Source organism: Delphinapterus leucas, chromosome 2 (genome assembly GCF_059928025.1).
Source record: "Delphinapterus leucas isolate spDelLeu-1000000601 "Yukka" chromosome 2, BTC_Dleu_Yukka2, whole genome shotgun sequence".
Taxonomy (NCBI): Eukaryota; Metazoa; Chordata; class Mammalia; order Artiodactyla; family Monodontidae; genus Delphinapterus; species Delphinapterus leucas.
In genome coordinates, this window is record NC_143130.1 from 44,355,138 (window position 1) to 44,378,972 (window position 23,835).

Below are 23,835 nucleotides of genomic sequence, written 5' to 3' on the forward strand. Positions count from 1 at the left end.
GGATAAAGAAGATATGGTACATATAACACAATGGAATATTACTCAGCCATAAAAAGGAACAAAACTGGGTCATTTGTAGAGAGGTAGATGAATCTAGAGACTGTCATACAAAGTGAAGTAAGTCAGAAAGAGAAAAACAAACATCGTATATTAATGCACATATGTGGAACCTAGAAAAATGGTACAGATGAACCAGTTTGCAGGGCAGAAATAGAGATACACATGTAGAGAACAAACGTATGGACACCAGGGGGGAAAGTGGCGGGGGGGGTGGTGGTGTGATGAATTGGGAGATTGGGACTGACATGTATACGCTAATATGTATAAAATGGATAACTAATAAGAACCTGCTGTATAAAAAATAAATAAAATAAAATTCAAAAAAAAAAAGACCCCTTGCTCCCAATGCAGGGGGCCCAGGTTCAATCCCTGGTCCGGGAACTAGATCCCACATGCATGCTGCAACTAAGAGTTTGTGTGCCATAACTAAGGAGCCAGTGAGCTACAACTAAGGAGCCCATGAGCTGCAACTAAGGAGCCTGCCTGCTACAACTAAGGAGGCCACGTGTTGCAACTATGACCCCATGCAACCAAATAAATAAATAAATAAATAAATAAATAAATAAATAAAAAGTGAAATACATGGGATACATCTAAAGATTACATATAAGAAGTTTACACTAAACACTGCATAACACTAAAGGGAAAAATTAAATAAGGCCTAAATAAATGGAGAGGTATATCATGTTCATGGGTAGGAAGACTCAATAATGTTAAGATTGCAATTCTTTGCAAATGTCAGAATCTCAACAGCTTTTTTGTTGAGGAAACAAAGAATGAACCTTTGTTCTTGATCCATGCCTCATAATATACACTAAAATCAACTTGATATACACCTAAATGTAAAGTCTAAAACTATAAATCTTCAAAGAAACAAGTTTTGACCTCAGTTTAGGCAAAGTTTTCTTAAGCTCAGCACTATTAACATTTTGGGGTGGGTTGAGAAGGGCTGTTTTGTGCATTGTGTGATGTTTAGCAGCATCCCTGGCTTCTACCCTCTAGATGACAGTAAGCATCCCCTGAGTTGTGACAACCCAAAATATCTCCAGAGATGGCCAATTGTCTCCTGAGAGGCAGAAATGTCCCCAGCCAAGAACCACTGGGTTGAGTAAATGTTTATCTAGGATACACAGAGCAGTAACGCTACATTAATTTAAAAAATTTTTTTGAATGCCATCAAATTTTTAAATTTCCACTCTTTAGAAGACACCATTAAGAAAATGAAAAGCAAGTCAGAGGCTAAGAGAAAATATTTGCAAAACACATATCTGATGAAGAATCTGTATCCACAACAAATAAAGTCTCATAACTCAGTAATAATATAAAAAAATCATATGAGAAAATGGGCAAAAATTTGAAAAAAACACTTCGATATCATTAATCAATAGGGAAATACAAAGTAAACTAAAATGAAATACTACTTCATACCTACTAGAATGGCAAACTTAAAAAATTAAAATATGAAGTACCAGAAAGGATGTTGAGCCACTGGGACTGTGAGACACTGCTGGTAAGAATGCAAAATAGAACAACCACCTTGTAAAATAATTGGTCAGTTTCTTAGAAAATTAGACATACACTTACTTTATTTACCCAATATAAAAGAAAATATATGTCCACCAAAGACAACTATGTGAGCATTAATAGTTAGCTTTATTCACAATTACCAAACTGGAAACAATCTCCATGTCTGCCAATGGTGAATGGATAAACAAACTTTGGTACATCCATTCAACAAAATAATCCTCAGTACTAAAAAGGAATGAACTACTGATTCATGCCAATAATGTGAATGAGTCTCATAAGCATTACACTAAGTGAAAGAGGATAAGAATGAAAGACCACATACTGTATGATTCCATTTATATGACTTTCAGGAAAAGGCAAAATTATAGGGACAGGCATCAGATCAGTAGTTGTCAGGGGCTTGGGATAGGAGAGTAGAATGATTGATTACACATGAGTAAAAAAGAAAATTTTGAGGTGAAGAAAATATTGCGTATCTTTATGATAACGGTGGTTACATGACTATACACATTTTTTCAAAATTCAAACTCTACACTGAAAAAGAGTCTGTTTTCTGTCTTAAAGTATACCTCAATAAACCTAATCCTAAAAAAATGACCATACAAGTATCAATAATCTCAACAAAAGACCACAGGGAAAGATCAAGCAGTAGATTAGACATATACACATATATTCTATACTGAATTTATAAATGAAACTACCCAGTAGGAAAAGTGTCATTTCAAAAAAATTCAGATAAAATAGGTAAGAAAATACAAATGACCCCTAGCTATATAAAAAGACACTTAACATCACTAGCCATGAGGGAAATGCTTATTAAATCATAGTGTGATACTATTTCACATGATAGACTGGCAAAAATTAAAGTCGGACAATACCAAGTGATATTATAGGCACCTTCAAACACTGCTGGTGGGAGTGTAAATTGGAACGACCATCTTAGAAAACACTGGCATTACCAACTTAACGTAAGTATACCCTATTCCGTTTGTAATAGCGACAAACAGAATAACAGAAGAGAAATATTCTAATTAGCCATCAACAGTAAAATGGACAGATTGACCTAAGTTGATACATGGGAGTATTATACAGTCGTGAAAATGAATGACTTAGATCTCAACTCCTACATGTTATGTGGTTCAGTCTCAAAGTTTTTAACAAAATAAACCAATCACAATACTATATATATATATACACACACACACACATATATATATGCTGTATACATACATATACAGTATGTTTCCATTTACCTAAAGCTCCAAATAGGCAAACTCAGCAGTAGGTTGTTTAGGGATATATAAATGTGATTTTTAAATATAAAGAAAAGCAAGAGACAATTTAGCACACAATCCAGGATGGTAGTTACTTTAAGGCAGAAATAGTGGGGAGTCATAGGAATAAGGGTTACAGGGTCTAAAATACGGATAATGCTGTACTTCTTAAATTGGGTATTATATACCTGGTGTCCATTTTATTTTCTTTAATCTTTCTTTAATCTTTCTTTTCTTTATGTTATGTTATCTTTCTTTAATCTTTATTTTCTTTAATTTATGTTATATGAATTCTTTTATAAGTACTGCATTTAAAATAAAGCACTTTGTCTTATTATAAAAGACCTGGATTCCAATTTCTGGCTCCATATTTAATAGCTATGCAGCCAGGCACAAGTCACTTTAACTCACTGGGCCTTACTTCCATCATCTTTAAAATGGGAATTTTTCCCTAACACATTAATTTCACAAGTATAAAGGAAAAGATTATTATACTAGACTCTATGAAAGTTAAGCAAAAAAAGTTAACAAATTTAAAAAGAAGCGACAGGCTAGGAAAAAACATCAGCCACTCAATGTCCTAGGCTTAGAACAATGATCAATACTTAATAAATGCTAAATAAATCAATTAATGATTAACAAAGAAGAATATTTCTAATATATAAAGAGCCCTTAATAAATCATTTAGAAGAAGACAAAGCATCTAATAAAATAATAGACAAATGATTTTTAAAATTAAGCAATTTAAAAGGAAGATACATAAATGACATTTAAAAATATGGACCATCTGAGTTATGCTCAAAGAAACTCAAATTGAAATAACACTGAAATGGTGTTTTGAGAGAGGCAGATTAATTTTTTTAACTAACAGGTAGGAAGATGTAGAAGACTGGTAAACCTATTGTTGGTTGGTCCCTGGAGGAAAATAATCTCCTATGCTTTTTGTGGGAGTGTAACTTGGTAATGCAAGGTTGTCAATTCTCAGAATTCATGGGGAAGAGATTTGGACTTCCATGGGACAGAATTGTCAGGAAGGCTAATTTAAGTTCATTTCGTCTAAATTTCAAGACTCAGCATGCATGAGTTCATGTGTTTATGTGTGAGTGTGTATGTGCATGTGTGTATGTGTGTGTGCTTGTGCACTGGAGAATAACATGAAACTGTTAACAGCAATTGCTTAAGGAATAGTAATATGAGAAATATATGGTTAATTTCATGTTTTACGCTAACGTATCAATTTTTAAATAAGGATGATATGTTAACATTTAAATTTTTTTAATTAATTTTAATTTTTAAATTTTAATTTAAATTTTAAACATGAATTACGAATATAGTTGGAGACACTCAAAAAATAATAGGACAGACTCAGGTACCTACCGATCCAGATTTAAAAGTTGTTAACTTTTGGTTATATTTTCCCTAGAACTCTTTTTCTTTAAGAAATACAAACTCCCCAAAAGATTTAAAACCCATTTCCCTTTCTGCTCCTCCATCTTCAGATGGAATCACTATTTTGCATCTGGTGTTATCTTTTTTCAGCACGGTTTTATACTTTTTCTATACACATTAAGTATCCATAAACAAGAAAATGTATTGTCCTGTTATATTAAAACGATAGGTTAATTTTAATAAAAAATTCATGGCCATGTTGTGAGGCTTCCATGAAATATATGAATCAGAGTACAATCTGGTTAGCACAGCCTGGTAATCTGAGTTTGACTATTTTTGGAACTGGCAGTGGTGGTGACCCACACTTGAGAGCATGTGTTGGTAGGTAGAGAAGCCTTTGCATCTGAGGCTAGAAGACAAGCGAGGAGTTTGGGTTAGGTTTTCATGTCTTAGTTGCAGGGACTCTGAGAGAGAAAAACATCTGAATAATGGAGACATGGGTTGTCATCTGGTCCCTGCCCAGCCTGTGAAGAAGGAGTTTCTTTCATAGGAAACTTAGGGAGCTTTGGTGCCAAGCAACACTGAGGTGTGGTACAGAGTTTTGGAGAATGCTAATCCACCCACCACCCCATCTTTTTTTTTTTTTTTTTTTTTGTGGTACGCGGGCCTCTCACTGTTGTGGCCTCTCCTTTTGTGGAGCACAGGCTTTGGACGTGCAGACTCAGCGGCCATGGCTCACGGGCCCAGCCGCTCCACGGCATGTGGGATCCTCCCGGACCGGGACACGAACCCGTGTCCCCTGAATCGGCAGGCGGACTCTCAACCACTGTGCCACCAGGGAAGCCCCCACCCCACCCCATCTTTACATGAAATCCAGTAACTCTCTGAAAACCCAGCAATGGCAGTAGCAAGAGTCCTTTTAGTAGCTGCAAGGACAGCAGACAACCACCAAAAGAAGCCTAAGCATCAAGGAAGAATGGACGGGCCCATAAGGGTGACTGTAACCAACAGCTACTTTATGAGTACAACTGAGGCTACCCGTGGATACCGCAAGAAATACCTAGGAAAGAAGTAACTTTTCAAGAGAGGTTTAAAGGCCCTGAATTGTGAGTAGAAGAAGAGATGCAAAATTTTCATTTATTTGCTCAATAAATATTGAGTGTGCAGGAACTGTTAGTTCCCAGAGATACAAGAGTGAAAAAATATAGCATATAATCTGTGCCCTCATGGAGCCCAGTAATAGGGGCTATGAAGAAAATAGAACAAGGTATGTGATAATGAGGTTCTGAGTGAGGGAACATTACATATGGTGACCCGGGAAGGCTTCCTCAATCTGAGATAGGATAACATACGACAAGAAGAAATCAACCATGCCAAGCTATGGAAGAAAAGTATTCCACTCGAGGGAACAGCAGATGCAGAGGCCCAAGGGATATAATTAAGTTGCTATGTTCAAGGAATACAAAGAAGATTAGTGTGGCTGAGGGTACAAAGTGGTAAAGGGGTAAGATACAAAACAGAGGGGCATGCGGGGTCTTGCAGAGGCATAAGATTTAGATTTTACTAAAATTACAAGGGTTATTAACATTAACATGACCACATGTGTACTCACACATTGGAGAAGCCTAGAACATATCACTTGTAGCATAAAAAAATATTTTTACATATAGGGAATTGCACCTCCAAGATAAAGGATTTTCTCTCATTACTACACAGCGGAAAGAGGTCATAGAATTTGGGGCTTAGGATTATGAGGCTTAAGATTCAGAGAGTTTGGGGATAAATCTGAGCTTTACTCTTACTAACCATAGGAATTTTTAGGGCCTCAATTTTATCATCGAAAATTGGACACCATAAATTGTAATTCTTTTTTTTTTCTTTACCTCAGAGTTGTTGTGTGGAACAGTTAATCACACGTAAACACTCTGTAAACAGTTAATTCCCTTAAAAAGATATAAATTGTTATATCTCATGAACATATTTATAGGACAGAATGTTTGGCATTGATTCTGATGAAATATATTATATGTTTCTGCTACAGTAACCACATATAGTCAATTTTTAGTATCCTTGTTAATTGAGAAAATTATTCAGGTAATGCAAACTTTGTTTTATTTCCCTCTGAAATAGATTATATTTTATAGAATATTGGCTTTATAATTATGTTTAGCCTGAGTTCTTATATAATTTGCAGGCCTCTGGAAATGAACATTCCCGAAACTGAACTCAGTATCCGTCCACCACAGTCTTACTCTCTCATATATTCTTCTGTTGGCATTAAACCGTGCACCCATCACCCAAAGGAGAAATACTTCAACTCCTTCCCCTTTATCCGTACTCCCAATCAATCGCCAAGACCTCTCACTTGTAACTTAGACATGTCACCTATATTTAGACCCTTCCCTCCCATTTCCATAGACTTATCTTCCTTGGGAACCTCATCGTCCAGATAGAGGACCAACAGTTGTTATCATTTCTTTTTTTTTAACAGCTTTATTGGAGTATAATTGCTTTACAGTGTTGTGTTAGTTTCTGCTGTGTAACAAAGTGAATCAGCTATGTGCCAGGCACTGTTCTAAGTCCTCTACAAGCTTCCGATTGCCACATGAAGAAGGTACTCTTGTTATCTGCAATTTATAAATGGGGAAACCTAGGCGTGGAGTATTGAAGCACCTTTTCCAAGGTCATGAAGCTACTAAATGGCAGAGTCAAGATTAGAACCCCAGTGAGTCTGAATCTAGGGTCTAAGCACTTAAGAACTCCTCTGTGCTGGGCAACATGTCACCATGTTCTCACTCTAGACTTCCCCCACATTGCTGCCATAAAATCTTCCTCCAAAACAAATGTGATCTTGTCGTTTCTCTGCTTTTAAAAACATCCTGTTCGCTCATCACTGCCTTCAGGAGAAAGTAACATGAAAAATAAGGTTCTTTACCACTCAGCCCAAATTACCTTTCCCACCTTATGGTCTGACCCTATAATCAATCTACCATCCTGTAGTCCTGGCACCCTGAGATGTTCACAGCATCATTTCCAGGTCTCCCTGTCTCTGCAAAAGCTATTTTCCTACTTGAAAAGACACTCCTCCACTTCTCTGCAAGTAGCAGTCTGACTTCAAGAAGATGATCATATGGCATTGGCACTGAACCTCAGTTTCATCATTATAAAATGGGCGTCGTAATTACACTCTTCCTCAACTCACAAGGGAACTATAAGGACAAAATGATATATTACGTAAAAACTTTGTAAGAGTAGACTATGTGACTGGGTATAAGCAAAACTATTCAACTGTAAGGTTTTACAGTTTTTCCCATCCCCCGCCTCCAACCAGCCTTGGAAGGAGAAAGAATTCTTAACCTTCCTTTTCTTGGAGTGACTGGGCCAAAATGGGAAGTAAAAAGGAGGTACTCAACTGGTCTAAATGTCATAGCTTTGAGGGTTTGTACTGAAAAAAGGTGGGATTACTGTGAACCACTATTTGTGTGTGCAGATTGATAATAGTAAGATAGAGGAGGAAAGATGAATTTACCATGGTTTGAATGGGTTTTACATACTCCCCCTTTCATGTTTTCTGAAGAAAGATTCAAATAGTTCTTAAAATGGTTTTGGGATTCTCCACTGAGGTTTCTTTGAAAGCAAAGATGTGTCAATATAGGATCATTGTGCACATGGGATTTACACAGCTTCCCCTCGTGGTTACCAGTTCCCCTTTGATTCTACCATGAAGACAAATGCTCTCTTTTCTGTGCTTCCACTGAACTTCGCTCTGGTATAACTTGCTGTACCATAATGACCTGTTAACATGACTGTCATGCACAAATACACACACACACACAATGCCAATCATGGGTGTCTCAATGATTAGGATCACATACTAGTCATCTCTGTATTCCTAATATCTACCATGGTTCCTAGCCCTGGTTCCCTGAAGAGATGGAAATCTCAAAACAAGAAAAGGGTACAATTCAGTTTTTCTAATTCTAAATCATTTTATTAAAAATTTCCATAGAGAGGTCTTTTCATACTCTTGTAGTTCTTTTTTTTTTTTTTTTTTTTTTTTAGTTCTAACATTTCTCAGAAGCAGTGCTTTACAAAAAAAGAAAAGCACATGATTTAACCAGGAGACGAGAGGTCTGAGGTCTAGAACCCCATCTGCCATCTATCAGCAAGGTGACCGAGACAGGTCAGTTCATGCTCCTGACCTTCAATCCCTCACTAGCAATTGAGGTATCTGGACTCCATAGTCTTTACGGATGTTTAAGCTCTAGAATTCAGTGATCCCTTAATAATACTTGGCTCCACGTGCCTCTGGGGGTAGGGGGCATAAAAGAGACAGGAATTCCCAGGAGTGAGAGGTTTCCACTTTGGATTTCTGTCTTCCTTGGATCACTACTGTCCCTTCACCCTCTCGCCACAGGAAAGCTCTGTTCTTCATACCTGATCAGGTGTCTCAGAAAGAGACAAAGGCCAGAGAGGATGGAAAATGATTTGCAAAGAAGCCAAAAGGGGAATTCTGTAACTGTGTATTTTTCCATTCCGTTTTAATTTAAAACCACTTACAAGTGACAACTCCCAACCCAAGGCAGGTGCCGTGGGGTAGCTCATTACACCCTTGGGACTCTGTGTAAATCTTTTTTTCTGAGAACAGCTATTGTCTTCCAAGGAAAAGCTTTTAGCATAACGTCAAGCTGAACAGAACACTGCTTTCGTAAGAATATTTTTAAGAAAAAGAACAAGAGAAAGGTATTCTTTCACAACTGCAAATGCAGCCTCTTGCTTCCTCCGCCTCAGGCCCCCTAGAAAGAACAGTATGTGAGCCATAGGAGGCTGAGGCAGTGCCATGAGATTACCTCACCTCCTGAGACATAGGAAGGTTACACTCTGCTCTTTCAGGTTACAATAAATGCAGGGTGGAGGTGTCTCTGAGGGCAAAAATAGCAGACCCAGCCCCCTTCCATCCACCTTTGTTGTTTCTTGGCTTCTCACCAGCCAGTGAGTCAGTCAGCCACTCTTCACCTGGAGAATGAGAGTTTCTAATAAGAGAATGACATTTGCCGTCGCAAAATTCCCACAAATTAGTTCCCCTCTCAGGTTGTTCTTGAGGATGGTCAAGACAATACTGCTATAGGGTCTGGATGGACAGATATCCAAAGGGGAAAAGAATGAGCAAAAAATGCTCCTGAGAAAAAAATGAAGCATCCATCACAGAGATGTAGTTCCCCAAACTAAAAAGGAACTCAACTTTCCCTGGACTGAAATGGTTACTGAAAATGTAAAGGACCTCCCTGGCGGTCCAGGGTTTAAGACTCCATGCTTCCACCGCAGGGGGTGCAGGTTCGATCCCTGTTCGGGGAACTAGGATCCTGCATGCCACAGAGCATGGCCAAAAAAACAAACAAAAATTTAAAAAAGGTTTAAAAAAAAAGAAAATGTGAGGTGATGGGGGAAATGTGGAGGAAACAGAAAATGTAACAAAATGATGACGGTCTTTAATAAGCTGTGTGTTTGATTGTGTGCATTTCTGGGGAATTTCCCAGTGAGAGCAGACCCTAAGGAGGGGGGACATTCTGGAACTGTGGGGTGAAGACCTGGGATCTCCTCCTTGAGTAACCATTTACCATGGGGCCTCAGGCTGGTTATTTACCCTTAGTGAAGCTTACCTTGGCCATCTGCAAAATGGAGATAATGACAAGTACATGGAGACCCATGACAGCAAAGGCAGCACTTGTGCCAAAAGCAGGAAGCAGGCCTGAGTTGGAGAATGGCTGAGCCTTGGTAAAGGTAGAACTACTCTGCCTTCTAGGTTTTTCATCCACCTCCACTAGGGTTTAAGGAAACGATGCTCCCCACCCCAAGGCTTTTTTTTCCTTCTGAATTGTTCTCTAGTTCTGCGTAAATTCAGTATCTTTTCTCAGTTCAAATCCAAAAAGCACACACGTGCATACACACACACACACACACACACACACACACCCCGTTCCTGAAGAGTACACAAACTAAAGAAAATATGACTTCTCAACTCTTTACTTGGAAGTTGCATATTCAAAGGCTCTGCCAATCAAAGTACCTCTTGACATATGATGTGTGAAAGGATTTAACTAGGCTAAGTGCAATGATGCCAGAACACCATTAACCAATGGAGAGCAGTCTCAGAAAGCACTAGAATCCACATCCTGGATGGATCTTGCCTACCAAACCTACCCCCAGACCTGCTCATCCGTTGCCTTCTATTCCACCCTGTTGGAGCCTGTATCCCATCTTCCTGGATTCTATTCACTCCTCACTTACTCTCTGCTCTGCAAACTTCAAAAGTCCAGGGTTCCTTTGACCTCTGGAATCCTACCGGTTAAGAAGGGCCTGGACTTTCTAATTCCTCAATGCCTCATCCACTGAGAGTCTCTGATGCTAGGATGAGCCATTTATCCTTTGGTAACAGCTCCCTTTTATCATGTTTCTTCCATTATGGCATCAATGACAATCTCTCAGAGAAATTCCCTTTTCCCTGTCCCACTGCAAAGGGCAGAAAGTGACTCTGCTCTTGGTGACCTGCCAGCATTTTGGCTCTGAGGGCTCAGATCTCCAAGTGTAAAGTGCGCCTTCTCTCTTAGGACCATTGTGAGAAGGCACCTGCCCTCAATTCCCGGGAGACCAATAAAGCATACGCCAGGCAAATCTGGGTACTACTGAACCGGAAATATATTTATCAAGAAGGTAAGGCTAAATGTTTCCAGGAAAATATCTTTTTTTAAAAAGGCTTTTGAAGAATAAATCAAACCAAATGAATCCTTCCAGGAGACTCTCTGGAGCCCAGACCCTAGGAAGGACTAAAAGTAATCAATAAACTGTTCTGAACAATCCCCTGGTCAGACTTTAGGCCAGACCACTGGGGAATCAGTCTCCAGCAGGGGCTTTCTCCCAGGGCCCCATAGCCATGCTCTTATCTCCTGGGGTTCTAAAATAAAACTGAAGTGATAATCCTGCACAGTGGAAAGAAAGTCTTTCAGTGAACAAAACCTCCTTATGAGAGGTGAGTGGCAGCCACTGAGTCAGAAACTAGCCAAATCACAGCTAAATACAACTGCAAACTGAAGCTGGCCTGGTCCCTGGGAGGGAGGAAGTGGGTAAGACAACTGAAGTTCACCTGCAGGGAAGCTTGGAGGCAGGAGAGTCTTGAGCTGCTGGCTCATTTGCTATCTTCTTGTCCTAAAACAATGCGTCATATTTTGCGGTTCGAAGAAAGTTAAGTGGTTTCATTTCTGATTTATAGGCATGTTTAATTGCATTTTGGAGGGTAGGTGATGTTCATATTGTGTGGGGTTTTTTTATTTTTATTCATTTATTTATTTATTTTTAAGAAACACAGCAATGGCCTGGGTTCAGGTATGTACTGAAACCTGCTAAACATATTTTTGATTCTGCAGCCCGTCTGGGACTATGTTCCCAGCACTGAGGGCCAAGACATGCAATCGCAGCTCTGTGCTGGGGTCTGGAGGTTCTGAATCTTCCCTCCCTCCTTCCTTCCTGCCACAGTGTCTGAAACATCCACCATGAAAATGCCTCCTTTGGGTTAAGAGAGGAAAATAAAATTCACTGTGAGCAAGAAGTGGGTAACACATTCATTTGTGGTCAATTTAGTGTGAGTTGCTTTAACAACTAAGCTAGCTTGCAATAGTGTGAGGACATAGAACAGGGAGGAGAGGAAGTTCTGGATCACAGAGGAGCCTGAATAGTGATGCTGAATACCTGTTCTGATGACTGCATGAGCACATTTCTTGTGTGTATGGACCCAGGAATCAGAAAAAGAAAATCAGAAATCAGGCACCACCACTGACTGTGGTATTTAACCTCCCTGAGCCCCACTTACCTCATTTGTAAAAATGGAGAGTCCTGAATTCAGCCCCATTATGAAAGATACCAATCAGCTACATAACCGATAACACGTAAGACTTTCAGAGTATGTGCAAAATAGGTTGGAACTCTTCTTATATACTTAGAAGTAAAGGATAGTAGCATGGGAAGGGCACTAGCCTTTTCACTTTTTAGCTACATGTCCTTAGATTAGTCCCAGGACCGGCTACTCAATGTGAGGGCCCATTGCAAAATGAAAATGCAAAGCCCCTCCTTCAAAACTTTTAAGATTTTCAAGTTGGTGACAGAAGAACATTAAACAAAGTTCAAGGCCCTTCTAAGCATGGGACCTGTGCAACTGTACAGTTGACACACCTATAATGACATCCCTCATTAGTCTTTTCTCCTCAGGATTCAGCTCAACGATTGTCACTTGCAAGTCAATTATGCCAAAATGAAAATGAACAGCATTCATTTCACCACTATCTGGGTCCTCTCCATGCCTCCCCATCTTGAGATGAACAACTGCTGACATGTTGGTACACATTTAAGACAGAACACTGTAATGATCCATGAGAGGGAGGTAGAAGATAGGTGGGCCCCAGGCTGAGCAGCTGCAACCCGTCGCCTGTTGAAACTTCGAGATAAGATACTAGCAGGAGCATCAGGTCTTGATTGGGTGAAAGACAAATCGACCACATTTTTTTCATTCTTGTGGTCAAGGGGATTTCCCAGCCTGCACATGCACAGAGAAGGTCCTCAGTCTAGCGAAGGGGTCAAAGGGAGAAAGAAACACCAGTCCACAACATCTCCTGTCAAACCCCCCAGAAACCTTCATGCTGGAATCCATCTTGGCTGAGAGATGTGTATGCCACCAGGAAGGACCCTGAGTCAGGGGAAATATGGGCACAAGCAAGATGGCTGGCCAGAGACAAACCCAGAAGACTGCCCCCATATAAGCGATCTAAGTCACCTTTATTGGGAGCAACTCACTCCGCGAGTTTGCCCATGTGGTTTTCTTCTAATAAATGCTTTATCTGTTTCACAATCTTGGTCTCTTTACTGAATTATTTCTTCAAAGATGACAAGAACCGAGGTCCTGCTTCCAGCCATCTCACCACCACCACCCAGAATCACCACACCAGAATCAAGAGTATACATTTATTATTACCAATCTTAGACCATAAGCAGAAACCAGCCTCCTTTGATTCATATAAAGGTGTACTAAGAGATATTTTTTCTTTTTTTTAACTGAACTATTTTGGAGTGCCAAATTATTTAGGGGCTTTTACTATGTTTCAAGTCCTCTCCTTATAGTAAGAATGATCTCTGTGGTTATAATATCAAGCACCATTGTCAGCATAAATAAAAATGCAAAAACAGAGGCAGCTCCATGTCATAATTACACATTGGGTACCACTCAGCTCCTATTCAGAAACTGAGCCTGAATAGGCTTGTGCCTATGAAGACAATGAAGACATACATAGATCTACTTTCTTAAATAAATTATTGTTCTATGAAGGTTGCCCTGGAAGGATTACTGTCTCTAACTTCCAAGAACTTCTCATTTGCATGGGAAGGACTTGGCAGCTGTTACAGAAGTTGCTCTCAAAAGCATAAGACACATAAGAGAATTTTTAGAAAATCCCATATCATTCATTAAAGCATCTTAAGGCCTTATTAATTCAGATGGGATAATCGGTTGTTGATTAGCCAGATAGTTAAGCATTCATTGTCATATGCTGATGAACTGTGAGAAATTACATTTCCTATCCACCAAAGATTCACCTAATGCAGTTAGCACTCCATCAGGTAAGGCTGCATCTGGATAAATTAGCTAGATCTTTATTCTCCAGTCTTTTCTTTCACCTCCCAAACTTTTCCTTAATGAAATCTATTCCTTATTCTGCTTGGTTGAACACTATATCAGGAGCCAACTTTAAAAGGTGGCTAGCAGGGGGACCTTCAACATGGCGGAGTAAGATGCGGAGATCACCATCCTCCCCACAAATACATCAGAAATACATCTACATGTGCAACAGCTCCTACAGAACACCTACTGAGCACTGGCAGAAGACCTCAGACTTCACAAAAGGCAAGAAAATCCTCATGTACCTCGGTAGGGCAAAAGAAAAAAGAAAAATCAGAGACAAAAGAATAGGGACGGGACCTGCACCTCTGGGAGAGAGCTAGGAGGAGGAAAAGTTTCCACACGCTAGGAAGCCCCTTCACAGGCAGAGACAGAGGGTGGCAGTGGGGGGAAGCTTCGGAGCCATGGAAGAGAGCACAGCAACAGGGGTTCAGAGAGTAAAGTGGAGAGATTCCCACACAGATTGGTGCCAACCAGCACTCACCAGTCCGAGAGGCTTGTCTGCTCACCCGCTGGGGTGGGTGGGGGCTGGGAGTTGAGGCTCAGTCTTCGGAGGTCAGATCCCAGGGAGAGGACTGGGGCTGGCTGGATGAACACAGCCTGAAGGGGGCTAGTGCGCCACAGCTAGCAGGGAGGAAGTCCAGGAAAAAGCCTGGAACTGCCTAAGAGGCAAGAGACCATTGTTTCGGGGTGCACAAGGACAGGGGATTCCTACCCTGTCTGCCCACAGAGGGCAGAGCACCACCTAAATGAGATCCAGAGGCAGGCACAAGCCATGGCTATCAGCTCAGACCCCAGAGACGGGCATGAAATGCTAACACTGCTGCTAGCCACCAAGAATCCTGTGTGCAAGCACAGGTCACTATCCACACACCCCCACCCCCATGCCAGGAGCCTGTGCAGCCCACCACTGCCAAGGTCCCATGATCAAGGGACAACTTCCCCAGGAGAACACACACTGTGCCTCAGGCTGTTGCAACGCCACGCTGGCCTCTGTTGCCACAGGCTCGCCCCACATAACCATTATAAATATCATACCCCACCTTCACCTGGGCATGAGTGAGCCAGAGCCCCCTAGTCAGCCGCTGTTTTAATCCCATCCTGTATGGGTGGGAAGAGATGCCTGAGGGTGACCTACATGCAGAGGTTGGGCCAAAACCGAAGCTGAACCCCAGGAGCTGTGTGAACAAAGAAGAGAAAGGGAAATTTCTCTGTGCAGCCTTAGAAGCAGCGGATTAAATCCCCACCACCAACTTGATATACCTGCATCTGTGGAAGACCTGAATGGACAACAAATCATCCCAAAATTGAGGCAGCAGACTTTGGGAACAACTGCGGACTTGGGGTCTGCTGTCTATGACTGATTTGTTCCTGGTTTTTATGTTTATCTTACTATAGTTTTCAGCGCTTGTTATCATTGGTGGATCTGTTTATTGGTTTGGCTGCTCTCTCCTTTTTTAAATGTTTATTTTATTTTAATACTTTTTTTTCCTTTTTTTCTCCCTTTCCTTCTGAGCCGTGTGGCTGACAGGGTCTTGGTGCTCCGGTTTCATGTCAGGCCTGAGCCTCTAAGATGGGAGAGTGGAGTACAGCACATTGGACTACCAGAGACATCCCAGCCCCATGAAATATCAATCCACGAAAGCTCTCCCAGAGATCTCCATCTCAACGCTAAGACCCAGCTCCACCCAAACGCCAGCAAATTACTGTGCTGGACACCCCATGACACTCAACTAGCAAGACAGGAACACAAGCCCAGCCATTAGCAAAGATGCAGCCTAAAATCATACTAAGTTCACAGACACCCCAAAACACACCACCAGACGTGGTCCTGCCCACCAGAAAAACAAGGTCCAGCCCCACCAACCAGAACACAGGCATCAGTCCCCTCCACCAGGAAGCCTACACAAGCCACTGAACCAACCTCACCCACTGGGGTCAGACACAGAAAACAACAGAAACTAAGACCCTGCAGCCTGCAAAAAGGAGATCACAAACACAGTAAATTAAACAAAATGACAAGACAAGGAAATATGCAGCAGATGAAGGACCAAGGGAAAAACCCACCAGAACAAACAAATGAAAAGGAAATAGGCAGCCTACCTGAAAAAGAATTCAGAGTAATGACAGTAAAAAGCATACAAAATCTTGGAAATAGAATGCGGAAAATACAAGAAATGTTTAACAAGGACCTAGAAGAACTGAAGAGCAAATAAAAAATGATGAACAACACAATAAATGAAATAAAAAATTCTCTAGAAGGAATTAATAGCAGAATAACTGAGGAAGAAGAAGAACGGATAAGTGACATGGAAGATAAAATAGTGGAAATAGCCACTGCAGAGCAGAATAAAGAAAAAAGAATGAAAAGAATTGAGGACAGTCTCAGAGACCTCTGGGACAACATTAAACACACCAACATTCAAATTATAGGGGTCCCAGAAAAAGAACACAAAAAGAAAGAGTCTGAGAAAATATTTGAAGAGATTATAGTTGAAAACTTCCCTAACATGGGAAAGGAAATAGTCAGCCAAGTCCAAGAAGTGCAGAGTCCCATACAGGATAAATCCAAGGAGAAACATGCCAAGACACATATTAATCAAGCTATCAAAAATTAAATACAAAGAAAAAATATTAAAAGCAGCAAGGGAACAGCAACAAATAACATACAAGAGAATCCCCATAAGGTTAACAGCTGATCCTTCAGCAAAAACTCTGCAAGCCAGAAGGGAGTGACAGGACATATTTAAAGTGATGAAAGGGAAAAACCGACAACCAAGATTATCCTACCCAGCAAGGATGTCATTCAGATTCAACAGACAAATTAAAACCTTTACAGACAAGCAAAAGTTAGGAGAATTCAGCACCACCAAACCAGGATCTTCTCTAGGCAGGAAACACAAGAGAAGGAAGAGACCTACAAAAACAAACCCAAAACAATTAAGAAAATCATAATACCAACATACATATCGATAATTACCTTAAATGTAAAAGGATTAAATGTTCCAATCAAAAGACACAGACTGGCTGAATGAATACAAAAACAAGACCCATATATATGCTGCCTACAAGAGACCCACTTCAGAGCTAGGGACACATACAGACTGAAGGTGAGGGGATGGAAAAAGATATTCCATGAAAATGGAAATCAAAAGAAACCTGGAGTAGCAATTCTCATATCAGACAAAAGAGAGTTTAAAATAAAGACTATTACAAGAGACAAAGAAGGACACTACAAAATGACAAAGGACACTACAAAATGACAAAGAAGGACACTACAAAATGATCAAAATGATCAAGGAGCACCTCAACACATAAGGCAAATGCTAACAGCCATAAAAGGGGACATTGACAGTAACACAATCATAGTAAGGGACTTTAACACCCCACTTTCACCAATGGACAGATCATCCAAAATGAAAATAAATAAGAAAAAACAAGCTTTAAATGATACATTAAACACGATGGACTTAATTGACATTTATAGGACATTCCATCCAAAAACAACAGAATACACATTCTTCTCAAGTGCTCATGGAACATTCTCCAGGATAGATCATATCTTGGGTCACAAATCAAGTGCTGGTAAATTTAAGAAAACTGAAATCATAGCAAATATCTTTTCCAAACACAACACTATGAGACTAGATATCAATTCCAGGAAAACATCTGTAAAAAATACAGACACATGGAGGCTAAACAGTATGCTACTTATTAACCAAGAGATTACTGAAGAAATCAAAGAGGAAATCAAAAAATACCAAGAAACAAATGACAATGAAAACATGACAACCCAAAACCTATGGGATGCAGCAAAAGCAGTTCTAAGAGGGAAGTTTATAGCAATACAATCCTACCTCAGGAAATAAGAAAAATCTGAAACAAATAATCTAACCTTACACCTAAAGCAATTAGAGAAAGAACAAAACAACCCCAAAGTTAGCAAAAGGAAAGAAATCATAAAGATAAGATTAGAAATAAATGAGAAAGAAATGAAGGAAACAACAGCAAAGTTCCATAAATCCCAAAGCTGGTTCTTTGAGAATATAAACAAAATTGATAAACCATTAGCCAGACTCATCAAGAAAAAAAGGGAGAAGACTCAAATCAACAGAATTAGAAATGAAAAAGGAGAACAACTGACACTGCAGAAATACAAAGGATCGTGAGAGATTACTACAAGCAACTATATGCCAATAAAATGGACAACCTGAAAGAAATGGACAAATTCTTAGAAAAGTACAACCTTCCAACTGAACCAGGAAGAAACAGGAAATATAAATAGATCAATCACAAGCAGTGAAATGGAAACTGGGATTAAAAATTTTCCAACAAAAAAAAGAACAGGTCCAGAGGCTTCACAGGCAAATTCTATCAAACACTGAGAAAAGAGTTAACACCTATCCTTCTCAAACTCTTCCAAAATATAGCAGAGGGAGGAACACCCCAAACTCATCTATGAGGCCACCATCACCCTGACACCAAAACGGGACAAAGATGTGACTAAAAAGAAAACTACAGGCCAATATCACTGATGAATATAGATGTAAATATCCTCAACAAAATACTAGCAAATAGAATCCAACAGCACATTGAAAGGATCATACACCATGATCAAGTGGGGTTTATCCCAGGAATGCAAGGATTCTTCAACATGCAAATCAATCAATGTGATACACCATATTAATACACTAAAGGATAACAACCATGTGATTATCTCAATAGATGCAGAAAAGGCTTTTGACAAAAATCAATACCTATTTATGATAAAAGCTCTCCAGAAAGTAGGCATAGAGGGAACCTACCTCAACATAATACAGGCCATATATGACAATCCCACAGCCAACATTGTCCTCAATTGTGAAAAACTGAAACCATTTCCTCTAAAATCAGGGAGAAGACAAGGTTGCCCATTCTCACCTCTATTATTCAACTAGTTTTGGAAGTTTTAGCCACAGCAATCAGAGAAGAAAAAGAAAAAAAAGGAATCCAAATCATAAAAGAAGTAAAATTGTCACTGTTTGCAGATGACATGATACTATACATAGAGAATCCTAAAGATGTTACCAGAAAACTACTAGAGCTAATCAATGAATTTGGTAAAGTAGCAGGATACAAAATAACTGCACAGAAATCTCTCTCATCCCTATACACTAATGATGAAAAATCTGACAGAGAAATTAAGGAAACACTCCCATTTACTACTGCAACAAAAAGAATAAAATACCTAGGAATAAACCTACTTAAGGAGACTAAAGACCTGTATGCAGAAAACTATAAGACACTGATGAAAGAAATTAAAGACGATACAAACAGATGGAGAGTTATACCTTGTTCTTGGATTGGAAGAATCAACATTGTGAAAAAGACTATACTACACAAAGCAATCTACAGATTCAATGCAATCCCTATCAAATTAGCAATGGCATTTTTCAGAGAACAAGAACAAAAAATTTCACAATTTGTATGGAAACACAAAAAACTCCGAATAGCCAAAGCAATCTTGAGAAAGAAAAACGGAGCTGGTGGAATCAGGCTTCCTGACTTCAGACTATACTACAAAGCTACAGGTATCAAGACAGTATGGTACTGGCACAAAAACAGAAATATAGGTCAATGGAACAGGATAGAAATCCCAGAGATAAACCTACACACATATGGTCACCTTATCTTTGATAAAGGAGGCAAGAATATACAATGGACAAAAGACAGCCTCTTCAATAACTGGTGTTGGGAAAACTGTAAAAGAATGAAATTAGAACACTCCCTAACATGGATACAAAAATAAAGTCAAAATGGATTAAAGATCTAAATGTAAGGCCAGACACTGTAAAACTCTCAGAGGATTCCATAGGTATAACACTGTGTGACATAAATCACAGCAAGATTCTTTTTGACCTGCCTCCTAGAGAAATTTAAATAAAGACAAAAATAAACAAATGGGACCTAATGAAACTTAAAAGTTTTTGCACAGCAAAGGAAACCATAAACTAGACGAAAAGACAACCCTCAGAATGGGAGAAAATATTTGCAAACGAATCAACTGACAAAGGATTAATCTCCAAAATATATAAGGAGCTCATGCAGCTCAATATCAAAAAGCAAACAAGCCAATCCAAAAGTGGGCAGAAGACCTAAATAGACATTTCTCCAAAGAAGATATATAGATTGTCAACAAACACATGAAAGGATGCTCAACATCACTAATCATTAGAGAAATGCCAATCAAAACTACAATGAGGTATCACCTCACACAGGTCAGAATGGTCATCATCAAAAAATCTACAAACAATAAATGCTAGAGAGGGTGTGGAGAAAAGGGAACCCTCTTGCACTGTTGGTAGGAATATAAATTTATACAGCCACTATGGAGAACAGTATGGAGGTTCCTTAAAAAACTAAAAATAGAACTACCATATGATCCAGCAATCCCACTACTGGGTATATACCCTGAGAATACCATAATTCAAAAAGAGACATGTACCACAATGTTCATTGCAGCACTATTTACAACAGCTAGGACATGGAAGCAACCTAAGTGTCCATCAACATATGAACGGATAAAGAAGATGTGGTATATATATACAATGGAATATTCTCATCCATAAAAGGAAACAAAATTGAACTATTTGTAGTGAGGTGGATGGACTGAGAGTCTGTCATACAGAGTGAAGTAAGCCAGAAAGAGAAAAACAAGTACCGTATGCTAATACATATATCTGGAATCAAAAAAAAAAACAAAAAAAAAACCCATGGTTCTGATGAACCTAGGGGCAGGACAGGAATAAAGACACAGACGTAGAGAATGGACTTGAGGACACGGGGAGGGGGAAGGGTAAGCTGGGACGAGGTGAGAGAGTGGCACTTATACATATACATTACCAACTGTAAAACAGATAGCTAGTGGGAAGCAGCAGCATAGCACAGGATGATCAGCTCTGTGCTTTGGGACCATCTAGAGGGGTGGGATAGGGAGGGTGGGGTGAGATGCAAGTGGGAAGGTATATGGTGATATATGTATACATATAGCTGATTCACTTTGTTATACAGCAGAAACTAACACAACATTGTAAAGCAATTTTACTCCAATAAAGATATTTAAAAAAAAAGAAAAAGCTGGTTGGTTACAAGCAAATCACATTTGTGCTCAGGACTCTAATATTAAATGGGCATTCATGTGTCTGTGAGAGTGTGTCTATGTGTGTGTGTATGCCTGTGTGTTTTGGTTTGGTTTTACAGTTCTTGGCTAGAGCCTCCTCCACACTGTCAGCTCTTCTGATCCAAACTGTAATCCAAGTCATCAAGGGAATTCTTCAGCCAGTGCTCCAACCCTCAACTGCCTTCCTTTCCTAACCTTGACTGACCGTGAGTGTAGTATAACGAGAGTGAGCATGGTGAGAAAAGTCCCTGGATTATAAGTCGCAAAATGTGATTCATTTTCCAGTCCTGGTTCTGTTTTAGCAGAAATGACCGTCACTTGTAAACTGCTCTCAATTCCAACAAGTCATTTCATCTTTCTGACAATTTGCAATTTATTGTTTTCTCCCTTTGATAACAGAGCAACATGAATATTTACCCTTTTGTCATATCAAGAAGAGTTGGGTTTCTATAAAGGTAGACCAGTCCCCAACACTTTATGGAGCTTCTGATCTCCAAGGGACAGAGTGCTTCCAAGACTCTGAAGACCCCCACCCTCACCACCAAATCTTCAAAGAAGAGGGTCTGCCGTTTACTCACGGAGCTGCTCCAGGTGGCCAGCGCTGTTAGACTCGGGCATGGCAGTGATGGTCACCAATGGACATGAATTCCCTCCTAGCGTCTGGCAGAGAACCTCCTGACGGAAGTAGACCTGCTTGGGGTTCACGCTTTTTTCCAGAACGTCAAGGTGAGTCTGGAGCAGAGATGAAACAGAAGTGTATATTAAAATTTTTTGATAATAACAATAGGTGAAAGCAGCAACAAAGCTTATATTCATCTAACTCCTTATAGTTTAGAAGTAGTTTTTGTTTTTTTTTTTGCGGCCCGTGGGCCCCTCAATGTTGCGGCCCCTCCCGTTGCGGAGCACAGGCTCCGGACGCGCAGGCTCAGCGGCCATGGCTCACGGGCCTAGCTGCTCCGCGGCATGTGGGATCTTCCCGGACCGGGGCACGAACCCGTGTCTCCTGCATCGGCAGGCGGACTCTCAACCACTGCGCCACCAGGGAAGCCCCTAGAAGTATTTTTGTTAACCTAATCTGCCTGACCGTGGGCATTAAGTGATTTAAAAGGGGTGCTCTTCCTACTCCCTGGAAGAAGTTCAGCGAGGCTGAACAGGAAGCATCATGCCTGCCTGTGTCTGCACACTAGAATATCTGTTTTCAAGTTGCACTGAAAGCAAAAGAGCAGGGGCAGACAGCATCCTTCCCATGACAGTTGCATGTAAAGAATGCTGTTACCATGAAGACAGAATACATGCAGGACACTCGGGAACATGAGACAGAGCTTCAGCAGTGCAGATTACTTTAGAATCAAGCAATATAAGGAGAGTTAGGAGCATACTGAAGGAAAATAGAAAGCAACTGATCCAGGGAGAATGCTAAGCGAAGAGAACCACTAACTGGTAGCAATTGATTGGCCCTACCCTACCTTCCCATTTAAACACTCATTTAAAATGCAGAAAGATACCTAAATGCGGTAACCATTGAAAATAGGGTTCTTGGTCAACAATCTTTAAGACCTCTGAAGATACTTTCAATAACCCAAACAGTGGAATTAGTCATAAAGATGTTAAGAGACTGCCTCCCAACCACACTGCATACCCTAACAACAGGGACACGGTGACTTCAGTAACCAGTGAAAGGGAAGTGGTCCTTCTCCAACACAAGAACGTCAGTGCACACAATCGTCCTTCCAGCTAAAGATCAAATAGGTATTAACACATTCAAATAGGTATTAAGAGGGCCGAGGAAAAACTGCCCACCTTGTTATTTAACAAATAACATGTCTGCTAGACAAATGAAACAAACATGACTCCTATGAAAATATTTATAAAAGATTCATAATATATCTTATGAAACATGGAGTAATGCCTTCAAAAGGTAGAGGAAGTGTTTACATGTGAAAAAGATTTACTACAGAGGTGCTAGGCAGAACAATGGCTCCCCCAAAGATGTCCATGCCCTAATCTTCAGACCCTGTCAATATGTTACCTTACATGGCAAAAGGGACTTCACAGATATGTTTAAGACTGAGGTCTATTTGAGGTGGGGGGATTATCCTGCATTAACCAGTTGGGGCCAATCTAATCAAAAGTACTTAAAAGCAGAGAACATTCCCCAGCCACAAAGGACCAGAACCACATGCAAAGGACTCAGCCTGCCATGCTGGGGGGTAAAGGGGTAAAAAGTTGAGGAATGCGGTGTCCTCCAAAAGCTGGAAAAGGCAAGGAAATAAGATTCTCCTCCACCATCCTCCAGAAGGAACACAACCCCAATACCTTGATTTTTGCCCAGTGATTTTTATCCACGTTGAACTTCTCACCAAAAGAGCTGTAAGTTAATTTTTTTAATTGTTTAAGCTACCAAATTTGTGATAATTTGTTACCGCAGCAATAGAAAACCAATACACTGGGAAATAAGAGAAAGAATTTCCTAAGTAAAAATCTTAGCATCTGGGTAGGAATAGACTAAAATCTACTTGTACTCTACGGAAACATTTTGACTTACAAGGAAAACAAAAAAGTTCCAAGGAAAGAAAAGATTACCAGATGATTCTGTGGCCTTTCCTATAGCTTCAGGGATACCTGAAAATTTGACCCTGAATCATATCCTCCTTGCAACTGAGACCCCAAATCATCTGCCTCCACACAGCCTGTTTCCTAGATTAATA

At 40.0% G+C, this 23,835-nt stretch overlaps 1 protein-coding gene across 1 annotated transcript in view; it reads right to left on the reverse strand.

Moving 5' to 3' along the window:
* The window catches only part of LOC149750011 (cytosolic carboxypeptidase 4-like), a 141,634-nt gene that overhangs the window by 107,653 nt on the left and 10,146 nt on the right, over nt 1-23,835 (reverse strand). Inside the window, exon 2 of the mRNA XM_089906830.1 lies at nt 21,706-21,859. Within this exon, the coding sequence (XP_089762956.1) occupies nt 21,706-21,859 (154 nt within the window). The remainder of the gene's footprint in view (nt 1-21,705; nt 21,860-23,835) is intronic.